We start from the raw sequence: 15701 nt of genomic DNA, 5'->3' as shown, positions 1-15701 counted from the left end.
TATTACTCCCTAGAATTTAAATGTTTTTTAATTGTTTATCTCTTTCAAAGGTGTAGTTTTCCGTGTTTATTTCTCTCGTCTTGTTATCTTCTCTTCTAAAGCAGATTAGATATTTTGTTTTTCCTTCGTTAATTTCTAAACCTCTTTTCTGCTTAGTCTAATTAGTTCCAACTTAATAGCCAACTACTTTTGATATTTGTTTTAATAGTTTGTAGATTAAATCTTCCAACTTAGTATAAAGTAAAGACTTCTGTTAACCCGGTCTATATAGACATTTCAAATAACAAAAATTGCCGGAGAGCCAAATTTTGGTGGAGAGCTAGGGTATACCATAACAAATAAAGTTTAAAAAGTCCCCATCGATCCCATGTGTGCGTCAAAAGTTATTCGGGGTCAAAGGTCAAAATTTGAGATTTTTTGGATTTTTTTTTAAAACGGTAAGTTTTATCAAAAAAAAACCTTAAACCAAAGTTGTAGATCTTAAAATTCTCTACAAAAATAGTCCTTACTATTTTTTACCTAAGAGTTGCCATTCCTAAGATATCGCGATTCAAAGAGTCACATTATACATGATATCCACACGTTTCCACACCACCTGGGAGTTAGTGTACTCGGTGCGTTTTTTTACCGTGGTTTCCCCTGTAGGCCTACTCCACTAACTGTTTTGACAATTTTAGGATAATTTAAGGAAACAATACCGGTCATGTTCTAGATATTACCTTATTATTGATATTGATTATTGATATTGCTATTGATTATTAGGTTAACTATTGTTTTAATTTATTTAGATATTTTAATCAGATTCATATTCTTGAAAGTCTACTTCAACAGTCAAGTCTTCTTCGATTTCATCTTCTTCCTCTTCCTCTTGCTGGATGTTCAAAAATTGTTCAAATGTGACGGTCTCTTCATTAAAATCACAGGAGTCTTCCTCTGTTGTACTAAACTGGACATTAGAGCAAGACTGACCTTGGCAGTTGGTACACACTAGAGAACACAGCAACCCGACTTTATAACATCCACATTTGGCACTACAACCTTTTTTGCAATTGCAAAAAATAGTGTTAAGGAGTTTTTCTGGAGCAGGTGGGAGTAAGGTTTTAATCGGTTCCAGAGTATTATCTATTAATTTCCAACCCCAGTCTTCTGGATTCAGTTCATTGCCTAGCCATGTTTGAACTTGATAATATACTCGATACAAATGTTGAAAAGCAGATGCTGATGTTGGAGGAAGACATGATAGTTGTACTTGTTTTTGTTTCGCGTATTTTTTACAAAAGTTAAGTATCGGTATTTATCAAGACAAATAATTTTTTTTGGAGCTCCATAAACCGCAAGAAGAAAGCGAATTCCTTCCGTAATTATTGTTTGCGGTGTAGAATCAAGTTCTGTAAAAACTTTACAGCAGTTAGTCAAATCTTTTTTTTTTTTCGAATAATTTAAGTACTGACGTTTTGCTCCTTCTGTACATTGCGGATGTAGTGTCGCAGCCGGTTATCGCATGTAAAAATAAAATGTACTTTTGGCATTTGGGATAAGCCGATAAACTATTCGAAGAATATATCTCTGTTCGCTGTTGAGCCCTTCCAGGTTTCAGAAAATAAATAACTTTATCTACTGGAGTCCTTGCAGTAATCAGTACCAACAAATCAACATCTGCACCAACTACAATTGTTGTGTTTGTTGTCTTAAATTTATCAATTGCTGTCTCAATTATAAGGACATCTGCGTCATTTTTAACTTGTTTCACTTCAATATTCGCAGCTGTTAATTTGTCAGTTAACATGGAAATGAAACGAGATTTATTATTAATGTTGGCGAAAAATTGTTGTTGATTCGCTGGAACTGTTATATTTTCATCAAAGATAATCTCGGAACCCGATGATGTTTTTGTAGTTCGACGACGTTGTTCTGCAGCTTTAATATTCTTTGTCGAGTCATTGTAGCCGTCAAATACCACTGTCACTGTAAGCCCGTAATGTCTGCGTAGATACTGAACATATTTATCAAAAATAACGCTAAAGGTTTCTTCTCGATCCCACACAACGTGATGTAGTAGGTACCCTCCATCAATAATGTAAGTAGGGTTTCTACGATCAACCTCAGTATTGACTGATTGAAAGCAATCATAAATTGCTGACTTTGTTGTTTTACGTATTCCAGCTGAATCGAAAAGTGATAAGGGGTAAGGAGCTAATTCATACTCAAAAAATTTTTCAATCTCATCCTCAAAAGCTTCAGTGATACTCATGCGTTGAAATAATAATACAGAATCTATAGCTACTTCTTCTTCGTGAACTTTCACGGTGCTACTCGCTTTCACGGTAACGGTACTAAATGGTAGACGCTTGTAATAAGTACTTATATTCACTTGAACTGAACCTTTAGAACTAAAAAAACAGATATTATGAACCAGACCTATCGACAATACTGTAGCCATTGCCTATAATAGACAATCTGTTCTTTTTTAAACAATGGTATAGCCAAATGTTTTTCCAGGCCACGTGGATAGAGGAAATTCAGTTTGGGACTGATTACCTTTTGAAGAAATATTTTCAGAATAGTATAATATACTATATAAGAGAGACACAAATAGGCATTTATACTTGTCTTAAGGGCCACATATGTATATACGTGGCTTATATGTGCATATAATGTATAAAGTAACTTTTAAAATCGCGATATCTCAGGAATGGTAACTCTTAGGAAAAAAATTGTAAGGACAATTTTTGTAGAGAATGTTAAGATCTACAACTTTGGTTTGAGGTTTTTTTTGATAAAACTTACTGTTTTCGAAAAAAATCCAAAAAATCTCAAATTTTGACCTTTGACCCCGAATAACTTTTGACGCACACATGGGATCGATGGGGACTTTTTAAACTTTATTTGTTATGGTATACCCTAGCTCTCCACCAAAATTTGGCTCTCCGGCAATTTTTGTTATTTGCCAAGCATTTTGATGTCTAAGTTGACCGGATTATGTCGTATATTAGTATATGAATTTATTAAAAATTCCTTAAAATTAATTTATCCAAAAGATAATGGAAAATCACAAAACCTTTTCAGTCTAAACTGACCATCTTCAGTGTGAACGTCCAGGGTTCAGGTATTTGCAACTAGCTACGGTAGAAGATGTGAAAACCGTTTAATTACATTGTTAAATATATTTAACATTACAATGGTGGGGTAAAAATTTTGGGTAGGCGAAGCCAGCAAATTACATCCATCCATCCAATGGCACTACAGCCCAAATCGAGCCTTGGCCTCCTTCAACAAGCTTCTCCAATCATTTCGATTTACCGCTGTTCTTTTCCATGAACGCGTTCCCAGGAAGTTCCTGGCATCCTCATCGACTTCGTCTTCCCATCTCTTTTTAGGTCTTCCAACAGGTCTTCTTCCCTGCATTCTTGCATTCAGCAATTTTCTGGGGATTCTATTCTCATGCATGCGGACCACGTGCCCTGCCCACCGTAATCTCTGCAGTTTAGTGTATTGTGCTAGAGTTGGTTCGCTATATTGCTCGTATATTTCTCTATTATACCTAATTCGCCAGTTGTTATTTTCACTTATTGGGCCCAGTATCCTACGTAATACTTTTCTTTCAGCAAATTACATACATATAATATAATATGTAATTGTAGCTATGTGTAATACATAATATGCAAATATAAATTTATTTTCATCTATAAAAATACTTAGAAGGTAACTGTAACAGACTTATATTTAATTATATTTTTAAAACTAAATAAGATTATGTTACATATTTTGGTATCAAAATTTAAAAGAAAATTTAAATTACAATTCGATAATTATGTTACAAGTGGCAACGAGGCTCGGCGAAGGCCTGGTTGATTCGGGAATATGGACCAAGCATAACACGACAATATAAATCATTGTCCGGCAAGCTGCTTAACTTCAAACGCTTTTTGTACAGAGATCTTATGTGAGCGAAGTTGCCAGGCCCGAACGGGCCTATTAATGATATTTAAAATGCCTAAATACGATTCGATGCTGTCTGTGATAATATATAACAAAGTTGTCGTAACGGACGCTAATGTATTGAGTGATTTAGTACATTTAAAAGTTATTCAGTGGCTCAACAACCAACTGGATGTTGCTTCTCACCCAAGTTGGTTGTTGCCTCTCACCTAAGCACTAAGTGGCTCATTCGAGTAAGGATGAAATACATCCACATGGTTTATCATAATCTTAATACATCGACTTAATGGCGCATTGATTGTAATGTTAAATATGGTAACAAGGTAATTGAAAGATTTTCACATCTTCTACCGTAGCTAGTTTCAAAGACCTGTACACTGGACGTTAACACTGAAGATGGTCAGTTTAAACCAAAAACGTTTTGTGATTTTCCATTATCTTTTGAATAAATTTTAAAGAATAATTTTTAATAAATTCATATACCAATATACGACAGAAGACTTTACGTCATACTACGTTGTTTTATCGATGGTATACAGCGAACTCTAAGGTTATTAAAATAAAGGTTTTTAAAATTAAATCTTTCCTTATAGGAAAACACCAATTACTTTTTAATATTTTGCATTCTTCTTATTCTAATGGCGCTACAACTCTTTGTGAATCTTGGCCTGCTTAACAATGTTCTTCCATTCTGCCCTGTCTGATAGTTTCCTTCGTCACTGCCTGATGTTCATGGTTTTAAGATCTCCCTCTACGTCGCCGTCGTCTATCCATCTTTTACGGGGCCTTCCTCTTGTTCTATTTCCTTGGGGGCTTCCACCTCTGGATTACTTTTACAGCTCGACTATCTGGCGTTCTTTTTAGGTGGCCAAGCCAGTTTAGTCTTTGTGACTTTACAAATCTAACAATATCTGCGCTCTGCATTAGTTCATCCAGCTTGTGGGTAATTTTAATTATCCACGAACCATTACTTCATTGGGTTGGTCCAAATATCTTCCTTAGTAGTTTGCGCTCAAATATTCTCAGTTGATTTTCATCAGTGATTGTGGGTCCACGTCTCACATCCATATGTGACCATTGGTCTAATTACTGTTTTGTAGATTGTAAGCTTAGACTCACGATTCAGTAACTTAGTTTTCATTAAGTCTTTGTATGCTTAAAAGCACTTATTTCCGCAATTATATTTTGCATTATATTATATATTTTGTTATATTTTGGATTTTATTTTAGGATTTTCCCAAGTAGAAAATGCATGGGAAATTAAGAAAATATTATCTGGAGAAGATTTGTTTAGTAAAGAACAACTGAAAAGTCGACCTGCTGTAGGAAAAACAATGAAGTGTGAAATGTGTGTTAAGCGGTTTTCACAAATAAGTAATTTGCAAATGGATTTGACAACGCACTCTGTAGAAAAACTTCACAAATGTGAAATTTGTTGTAGGCAATTTTCTAAGGAAACTCTATACAACAGAAATTTACTAACGCGCAATGATCAAAAACGAAACAAGTGCGAAATTTGTTTTAAACAGTTTTCTAAATTAAAATCTTTAAAGTTACATTTGAGAACGCACGCAGGTGAAAAACCTCACAAGTGCGAAATTTGTTCTAAACAGTTTTTACAACTAAGTAGTTTGAAATCACATTTTATAACGCACACAAGAGAAAAACCTCACAAGTGTAAGATTTGTTTTAAACAGTTTTCTCAAAAATTTAATTTAAAGACACATTTGAGAACGCACACAGGAGAGAAACCTCACAAGTGCGAAATTTGTTTTAAACAGTTTTCGCATAAAAGTACTTTTAAAAGTCATTGGAGAACGCACTCGGGAGAAAAACCTCACAAGTGCAATATTTGTTTTAAACAGTTTTTACAACTAAGTACTTTGAAATCACATTTGATAACACACACAGGAGAAAAACCTCACAAGTGTGAAATTTGTTCTAAACAGTTTTCCAAAAAAAATAATTTAAAGACACATTTGAAAACGCACACTGGAGAGAAACCTCACAAGTGTGAAATTTGTTTTAAGCAGTTTTCACAAATAATTCATTTAAAAACACATTTGAGGACGCACACAGGAGAAAAACCTCATAAGTGTGAAATTTGTTTTAAGCAATTTAGTCGATCAGGTCATTTAAAAACACATTTGAGAGTGCACTCTGGAGAAAAACCTCACAAGTGTGAAATTTGTTTTAAGCAGTTTTCACAATTAATTAATTTGAAAAGACATTTGATGACGCACATGGCAGAAAAACCTTACATGTGTGAAATTTGTTTTAAGTGTTTTTTTCGCAATGATCATTTAAACAGACATTTGAGAGTACACATGGGAAACAAGTCTTAAAAAATAATGTTTCAAGCAGTTTCCTCTTTAAGGGAAGGTATGGTTTGAAATATTTTTTTATCATTTCAAATAAAAGTGCATACTTTCAAGAATATTCTCTGAACATTTTAGATTGATCGGACTAAAATCACCAGGGATACAGGCAGCGTGTTGAATATCCCTTCGACCTTCGACTCGCTTTGCCTCGGCTTCGCGCCAGCACGCTTGAGCGTAGTGATAAATGTTAAACAACTGTTCGCCTTCTCTTTTGTAGACTACTCCGCGATTCAAAAAAACATTCTAATGTGCATCACGTTACGATTTGGTAAATGACAAATAAGAAGATGAAGATGCAGTTGTCAAAACTTTATACGCATTTTTCTCAAATCTGTTTTTTTTTTTCAAATGCGGTGGTCTTTGTAACTTCAAAACTACTTGACCGATCTACCTGATATTTTGCACAGATTTTCTTGAGACATTTAATGAGGTAACAACGTCGAGATATTTTTCGTTTTGTGCTTATTTTTTGTTCAACAATAATAAATCTGTTGATTTTCATAAATTGTTTACCAAAAATTTCGTATTTTTGACTTCTGACTGATACCAAAAATCTTTAAAAATGAAAAAACTCGACGTTGTTACCTCGCGAAACTCATAAGTTAATTAAATCTTTTTGAATTTTTTGTTTCGTATGATCCAGTGCAAGTTCTGATGTCCACCCCAAAATCCATTTTTTTACCTGCCTGTCAAAATTTGTCACCAATAGTTTATTTTTCAATATTTTGGATTGCATTTTTTTTTAAATATTCTTTGAATTGTACTTAATAATATGTTTATTTAATTTAAAAATAAAATAATTGTATCATAGCTTCGAAAAAAATTCACAAAAATGTGCTTGACATGTTGATTGAAAGCCATACTCCCCTCTTAATACAATCGAGGGGGTCAGACGTAAAAGGATTTAAGTGCAGTTTTGATAGTTCTGTGATAATTAGCTTCAAAGTTGTTTGAGTTATATAAATTCTAGGAGTCGTTAAACTAAAATATGTTTAGGGTACAATGTTCTACAACTAAAATATAAGGGTATATTATTTACTCTTACTACATATATCCTTTTTTAATTATTAAGTACTTGAATCGGTACATGGTATTGATAAATGTTACTGGTAAAACGGTTCAAGTGCAGATCCGAACAAATCGGTTAGAGCAACCATATTTCTTGGAACACTAACAGTCGAAATATTGGTTACAGCGTACATATGTGTACCTCGGAGAAATACAACATCCATTTTTTCAATTATGACCTTTTTACACACTATATAATAAACAATTATAACAAATGCATGATTAAGGGCCAATTTCTCATATCGAGTTCAACTCAACGAACTGTCAACACTGATGGAATCGCCATAAAACGAAGTTAATGGCGTCAGGATGAGATAGAAGATAATCAGGTAAAGGAGGGAAGATAATCGGACAGTGCTAGTCAGGTACGTTGTAGTTGTAGCAAATTTTACCTGACAAATTCTTTGTCTCTCTCATGTCTCTCTAGAAGTGCTAGAACCTCTCTCTTGTATGTTGGCGCCTATCTTGCTTCACTGTTGGAATGGGACAGGGCCATTCCATCAGTGTTGACAGTTCATTGTTTCAACTCCAGTTTAACCTGAACTTTTAGTGAACGTCAGTTTAAAATCAAAATCGTCTTTTTCAATTCACGTTCAACCGAATTCGGCCGTTCAAAGATTCCAGAACCATACATCAAAGCAGGTATGAGAAATCGACCCTTAATGACAATAGATACACCTAATATAATATTGTTTCCTCATCTCAATAAATAGCTGTAGCAGTAACACTTTTTGTTGAAAAAAAGTTTAAAATTGCTTTGCTGTAAAGTTATGAAAATGGGCATTGTATTGTATCTCTCCGAGGTACCGATATTACCACGAAATAAAAAGGAAGGTTTTATTAATTTATGGTTATGATGGTACATCCGAGCAGGGTCCACTTGTAAGTCCTTTAGACACTAGACTTCCTAGGCGGGTTCATTATCACAAGATTTTGTTATAACATAACGAACTGACTGTTGCTACCAGTGTAATATCGTTTATAGCAACCTGTTCGTTATAGCAAATAGCCGCTTACAGAGAACACTGGCTACAACGTACAAAAACCACCAGTCCTCTGAAGTTCGTTATAAACGGTTTTGACTGTACTTGTTTTTATAGAATACTAAAAATACTTTTGTGGTGAAACGGTTCAAGCGCACTTAAACCTTTACTACCAATGCAATATTTGTTTTCAGTGGACTAAATGTAATGGCGATAGATGGCGACTGTAGGCCGAAATATGTGTGAATCCGTTTACCACCAAGTTATTTTTATTAATCCATAATTAAGGATGCGAATTTGTACTACGAGTAAATTTTTAGAGAAGTGCACTTAACCTTTAACTACCCGCGCATCAAGTTATAACATAACTACACGCGTGGCGTACTTCATACGCCACAAGAAAATACACTTAAAACGGCGGATTTGTTTTTTTTAAATACCTTTAGTTGTTTGTTATAAACCTTATTCGGCATCAGTGAATACTTGGAGTTCCTTCTCAGTAAGCCAATTGGGATTTATAACTGGAATCATGGAATAACAGGATTCCATGATAAATAAAATTACTAATAAAAATTTTTTTGAAATGTGATTTTTTACAGGAGAAAAAGTATTGTTTATAAAGGAAACTATATTTTGCGCCATAATGACTAAAAAACAATTGAAATATGTACTTATATTACTACTTATATTAATATAATCGTGGCGAAAATTGTCCACCACCGGAAACAACAAATAGTAAACTGTAAATTACGATCTTCCCAGAACACCGATTATAACGAAACTAAAACCAAATTGTAAAGCACATTCCAGTGATAGGTTACAGAGATAAACAAGGTCAAAAATTAAATTTTTAAATATATTTGCAGTAGAATTCTTATATCTGGCGTACAAAATACGCCAGCGCGTGTAGTTAAAGGTTAAACCCTTTTACTTCTAATCCCCTCAATTATTGTCATGTCAAGTACCAATCTCTAATGGAATATCAAAGTTCACCCAGAAGAAATCAGTTACGATTGTTAATTTTTTAATGTCATTTTGTGAAACATGTAATTTAAAAAAAATTGAGAATGCATCCGGTACATGGTATTGATAAATGTTACTGGCAAAACGGTTCAAGTGGAGATTTAACTATTACTAATCATTTTTATCCCAGCTGCTATCCACAGTCATTGATTAATAACTACCTACACCCTACTGGGTAAGTTTATAATCAATGCCACAGTGTAACTACAACTGGCACGTTGCATAATACTTTTCCATAATTAGTCTTCAAAATTGGGTAGAAATCTAATATTTTTTAATTGAAATTAATCCTGTATTAACATGAGGTTTTTACAGAATACTAAACATAGTTTTGTGAAAAAATGATTCAAGCGCACTTAAACCCGTTTACTACTACTTGTTTTTGTAGAATATTAAAAATAATTTTGTGGTAAAACGGTTCAAGCGCACTTAAACCCGTTTACTACCAATGCAATATTTGTTTTCAGTGGACTAAATGTAATGGCGACTGCAGGCCGAAATATGCGTGAATCCGTTTACCACCAAGTTATAATACCATTTAAGGATGCGAATCTGTACTTCGAGTAAATTTTTAGAAAAGTGCACTTAAACCCTTGTACTTCTAACCCCCTCAATTTTTGTCATGTCAAGTACCAATCTCTAATGGAATATCAAAGTTCACCCAGAAGAAATCGGTTACGATTGTTAATTTTTTAATGTCATTTTGTGAAACATGTGATTTAAAAAAAAATTGAGAATGCATCCTGAAAAAAAAAACTGTTGAGATGTTCGAGTTGATAAAAAGACGTTGATATTATTTAGCCAATGGTTTCCTGAAGATACAGACTATTATATTTGCTATTGAGGAAAGAGTGATAAACAAAATTCACAACAACTTAAATATTCTTTGTCATACGTTACGAAAATTAACAACCTCATCTATTTTGACAAATGGATCTCCCATCTCTCTCTAGGTATTGAGAGTCCCCTTGGTATTTCAGTTTCTGGCTTTCATCTGGTGACCTTCTTAATCAGTAGAACGTTTTCCTTCTCTCTATGTATCCCAGCCGTCTCAATCCCCGCGCTTTAAAAAATTAACTATATTTTCTCCCCTCATCTTGTCTCTTATTTCATAGTACATTCTTTTCATTTCCCCTTTTTTCTTTCTTATCGGGTTTATAATTCTTCTAAGCATTTTCATTTCGAATATTTTTAATCTTTATATTTATCCAAGTGGCACATTCTTTAAGCTGCATACGTAACTACTGGTCTGATTGCAACTCTATATTTTCAGTTTTGTATTTTTCGATAAATTCTTCTCCTTCATTAGCATTAGTATGGTATCACCAGCAAGTTTTGTTGCCTGCTAATATTTGCTGTGTTACTTCTCTTATTTTTGCCAGTTACAATTATTATTATTCTGTGGAATTTAAATGTTATTTAAATTGTTCAACTCTTTTCAAAAGTGTAGTTTTCTGTGTTGATTTCTCTTGTCTTGTTATCTTCTTTTCTAAAGCAGATTAGATATTTTTATTTTCCTTCGTTAATTTCTAAACCTCTTTTCTGCTTAGTCTAACTAGTTCCAACTTAATAGCCAACGACTTTTGATATTTGTTTTAATAGTTTGTAGATTAAATCTTGCAACGTAGTATGAAGTAAAGACTTCTGTCGTATATTAGTATATGAATTTATTAAAAATTATTCTTTAAAATTTATCCAAAAGCGGAGTAATGGAAAATCACAAAACCTTTTCAGTCTAAACTGACCACCTTCAGTGTGAACGTCCAGAGCCGTGCGGTACATATTTTCAATATGATGCAAGTCTTCGAAATGCCGCCCCTTAAGCCGCGTCCTCACTGGTAAAAAATTGCGACGCACCAGCTGTTCGTCGCAAATATTTGCGTGCTCGAGGTAAATTGTGCTAATGTGAACGTGTTCGAATAAATCGGACGCAAGAATTTTCGACGAACTAATGGAACGAACGCATATGCTTCATCGGTTGATGGTTGCCGGTGACGAACTAATGGTTTATGTGGTAATAATTTAATAATAACACAAATGCTACACGTGTATACACAATAACACACATTCAATGATCTAAAATCATTTAAAAATATGGGATTCTGTACTCTTGTGACGTAAAGTGAAAAATTGAAGTCTCCCACCCTCGTCGATCTAGGCAACTGTAGTATGTCTAAGAACCGTGTTCAAAACCTCTGTTTTCATGGAGTAGCTTGAAATATATTACTCAATTCTTTTAGAAGATCATTATATCATCAGACTCTTTTCTTTTTGTATTCAAATTATTGAATAAAAATTCACACAATATTTTTCTAGTCCCTTGTCATCATCTATTTCCCTTAATTTAAAAATACAGGGTGTCCCGGAAAATAGTGCGTTCCTTAAAGGTATAGGTAGAAGGCACCATGTAGAACAAAAAACTCTTATAACATTTTTTTCTAAATTCAACCGTTTGACCAAAAAACTATAAAACATTTTGGAACGCAAATTCAAATCTGGCAACTCTGTGAAGTACAAAAATCTAAACGTAAATAGTCCCATGTTTAGTAAACAGATAATTTGGAAGAATCCTGTTTAGTGTCAACGCCGAAAATGTTTTTGAATCGTGTGTTCATGAGTAATATTATGATATTATGTTGTTTATTTATGGCAGATCAATAAATGGAGAGGCATAATACCTACTAAAATTCTTTCAAAATGTTTTGCTGGAATTTCTCGTCGTATGAGTGCATGATACTCTATGAATTCATGTGTTCGCAAAAGTGGTGGTTCATTTTAAAACATGTGTTTTCATCTTAAAATATGTAAGTATAATTCGTTTAAAATTATGCCATATTTCAACTACATTTTAAAAAAATTATAGTAAACAAAAATAGTAAGTATTAGGTTGGATTATTTTAAATACTGTAAGACACAAACGAGTTCTTATTCACCAGTGCGTAACATGTTGCCAGATTATTTAATTTTCTGAAGATTAAAATTCAGGTATATGGAAACCAATGTAATCTTTTTTTTGGAAACCGTTAACTTTAGAAAAAAATGGTATAGGACTTTTTTGTTCTAAATTGTGTATTCTATCCATACCTTAAAGGAACGCACTATTTTCCGGGACACCCTGTATATAAAAATTTAAAATTTTTATTATGAGTTTCTAGAAGCGAAAATCGATCAATCAAAGAATTAACGGCAATATCTAAAATATAGGTGAACAAATTTATTTTAAATTTAGCTTGATCTGTTATGAGCTCGTCCACATTTTTCGTAGTCAAATAAACGATTTTTTCTCCTGGCTTGAACTTCATTTTCAGTTGGAAATTGGGAACTTATATGAAAATTTTCTGCAATTTCATTAACTTTTCCTTTGGTCATTAACCATATTGTCTGTAACTTTTCATTTTTTCTATAGTTTCTGACAACATTTTTACACAATCCGACAAGTTTTTTTTATTTTACTGATTATGGCGCCCCCCTTGTGATGCCGCCTGATGCGACTGCCTCGCCGCATCATAGCACGGCACGGCCCACGTCCAGGGTTCATGTATTTGCAACTAGCTACGATAGAAGATGTGAAAACCATTTAATTACATTGTTAACATCATCATCATCATCATCATCCAACCAATTTACGTCCACTGCTGGACATAGGTCTCCCCCAATTGTTTCCACACTTCACGGTTTTGTGCTGATTTTTGCCAGTTTTTACTAATCCGCCTGATATCATCTGTCCATCGTGTAGGCGGCCTTCCTCTACTTCGTTTATCTTCTCTTGGTCTCCACTCCATCAGCCTTCGTGCCCATCTTGAATCTTTCAGCCTGGCTACGTGTCCTGCCCAGTTCCATTTGAGCCTGGTGATACGTTCTACAACATCTGCGATACCGGTTGTTTGTCTGAGATCTTCATTTCTTATTTTATCCCGTAGAGTTACGCCCAGCATGGATCTTTCCATGCGCCTTTGAGCAACCCGCATTTTCGACGCTGTTGCCTTGGTTAGAGTCAGTGTCTCTGCTCCATATGTCATTACCGGTAGCACACATTGGTCAAACACTTGTCTTTTTAAACCGATCGGTATACTGCTCCTAAATATGTCTCTCAGAGCTCCGTAGGCTGCCCAAGCAAGAGTTAATCTTCTTTTTATTTCGCATGTTTGGTTATCTCTGCCAATTATAATTTCATGACCCAAGTAAATGTACTTTTCCACTAGTTCTACTTCTTGTTCGCGTATAATCAGCTGTCCGCTAGGAATCAGATTAGTCATAAATTTAGTTTTAGAAAAGTTCATTTTCAGGCCTATTTTCCAGCAGATAGCGTCTAACTCATTTAGCATTTTCTTTACTTCTCCTAGGTCATCAGTTATAAGGACTATGTCATCTGCAAAACGAAGATGATTTAACTTTTCTCCATCTATTTTGATCCCTTTATTGTCCCAGTTGAGCATCTTAAAGGCATATTCCAGAACAGTTATGAATAGTTTTGGCGAGAGTGTGTCGCCTTGTCTTACGCCGCGTTCTATGCTTATTTGTTTGGTTTTATCATGTAACTTAACACTCATTGTTGCCTCTTTATAAATATTATAGATGAGTGTACTGTAACGGTAGTCAATGCGGCATTCATTTAGAGCTTCTAAAATGCTATCCAGCTCTATCGTGTCAAAGGCTTTATGAAAATCCACGAATGCTGGGACAAGGGGTTTATTATATTCTATTGACTTCTCAATTAGTAACTTGACTGCCTGCAGATGGTCGTTTGTCCCAAAGTTTGATCGAAATCCAGCTTGTTCTTTTGGCTGGTAAAAATCTAGCTTCTTTTCTACTCTTGATGTCACTACTTTTGTAAAGAGTTTGTATAAGTGGTTTAGCAGGCTAATGGGTCTATAATGTTCTAAGTCTGTCTTATCTCCCTTCTTATGCAAAAGTATTGTTACTGCGTTTTTCCATTTTTCAGGTATCGACTTTTGATGAAGGCATAAGTTGAAGAGATTTTTTATTTTACCTATAAGAATGTGGCCTCCGTTTTTAATGGCCTCTATTACGACTCCATCTTCACCTGGTGCTTTTCCATTTTTCATTTTTCTCAGTGCTTGATGGATTTCGCTAGTGGTTATCTCTGGTAGTATTTCGGAGCCTTGGTTTATTATTTTCTTTGAAACCGCTTCCCTCAGATTATTTTGATTCAGCCTTTGGCTCCTATATAGTTCCAAATAAAATTCTTCTACGATATTTAATAAATCTTCTCTGTTTGATGTTATTTCGCTGTTTTTATTTTTTAATTTATGTATTTCGCATTTTCCGTTGGTCAATTTCCTTCGTAAAACTTTCAAACTTTTATTTTCTTCTATGGTTTTCTGGTTGCTTTGAGTTTTATACTTCCTTAGATCTTTTCTGATTTCCTTTGACACTTTCTTGTTGATGTCTCTTAACGTACTTTTTTCAGTATTTTCGCTTCCTCTCATTTTACTTCGCGTTTTGATTAGTTCTCTAGTTTCTGGGCTTATTTTTTCATCTCTCTTCTTTTTTGGGCAGTTTTTTCGTTGACTTTCTTCAATGGCTCTAATTATGTTTTCATTTAAGTTATTATACTTTCATCTGAAGTTGTATTTCTTTCCAAAGCAGCGTTTATATGGTGTTGGTATTTATCAATATTTAATGGGGGAGTCCAGGCTTGCAAGGTTTTCTTTTTTATCAAACGATTTCGTTCTTTTTTGAGGTATATTTTTATTGTGGCTCTTACCATTCGATGGTCACTTCCTGTAGTAAATTTATTTAGGACGCTCACGTCTGTGATAATCTGTTTTTTGTCGCTGATAATGTAATCTATTTCATTTCTTGTTTTACCATCAGGACTTTCCCACGTCCACCTTCTATGTAGTTTTTTAACGAAAAAACTGTTCATTTGGAACAAGTTATTCTGTAGCAAAAAGCCTAAGAGTGTTTCTCCCCGCTCATTTCTACCTAGAGTTCCAAAATTTCCTAGTGATGTCTCTGCTTCGTCTTCTTTAAGGCCTAATTTTGCATTAAAATCCCCACACAGGATTGTAAAGTGGGTGGGTGTATCTTTTAGAGCTACAGATATACCATCATAAAAGTCTTCAACTTCTTCGTCTGGATGTTGTGTTATTGGAGCGTATACCTGGATAATTTTCAGTTTATACCTGTTGTTGAGCTTTAGGGTTACATAGGCAACTCTTGTAGACACACTTTTTATATCAACTACGTTTTTCTTATGTTTTTTATGGATGAAGAAACCGACCCCTCCAACTGATTCGGTTTCGGAGCCAATGCTATGGAAGAGGTGTCCTGATTTCAGCGT

The 15701-nt window shown here is 34.2% G+C and overlaps 1 protein-coding gene across 7 annotated transcripts in view; it reads left to right on the top strand.

Annotated features, from left to right (window-relative positions):
- Positions 1 to 15701, top strand: part of LOC126890438 (zinc finger protein 493-like) — a 134793-nt gene that overhangs the window by 98748 nt on the left and 20344 nt on the right. Inside the window, exon 9 of one of the 7 annotated variants that reach the window (XM_050659381.1) lies at positions 5170 to 14815. The exons of the other annotated variants lie outside the window; for them this stretch is intronic. Coding sequence (XP_050515338.1) covers positions 5170 to 6284 — 1115 coding nt within the window. The 3' untranslated portion in view covers positions 6285 to 14815. Of the gene's footprint in view, positions 1 to 5169; positions 14816 to 15701 lie in introns of those variants that run through there. 7 annotated transcript variants of the gene reach the window in all.

The sequence above is a fragment of the Diabrotica virgifera genome, chromosome 8, assembly GCF_917563875.1.
Source record: "Diabrotica virgifera virgifera chromosome 8, PGI_DIABVI_V3a".
NCBI classification, from domain to species: Eukaryota; Metazoa; Arthropoda; class Insecta; order Coleoptera; family Chrysomelidae; genus Diabrotica; species Diabrotica virgifera.
The sequence above is the reverse complement of the archived record's forward strand: the minus strand, read 5'-3'. Positions and strand labels throughout refer to the sequence as shown.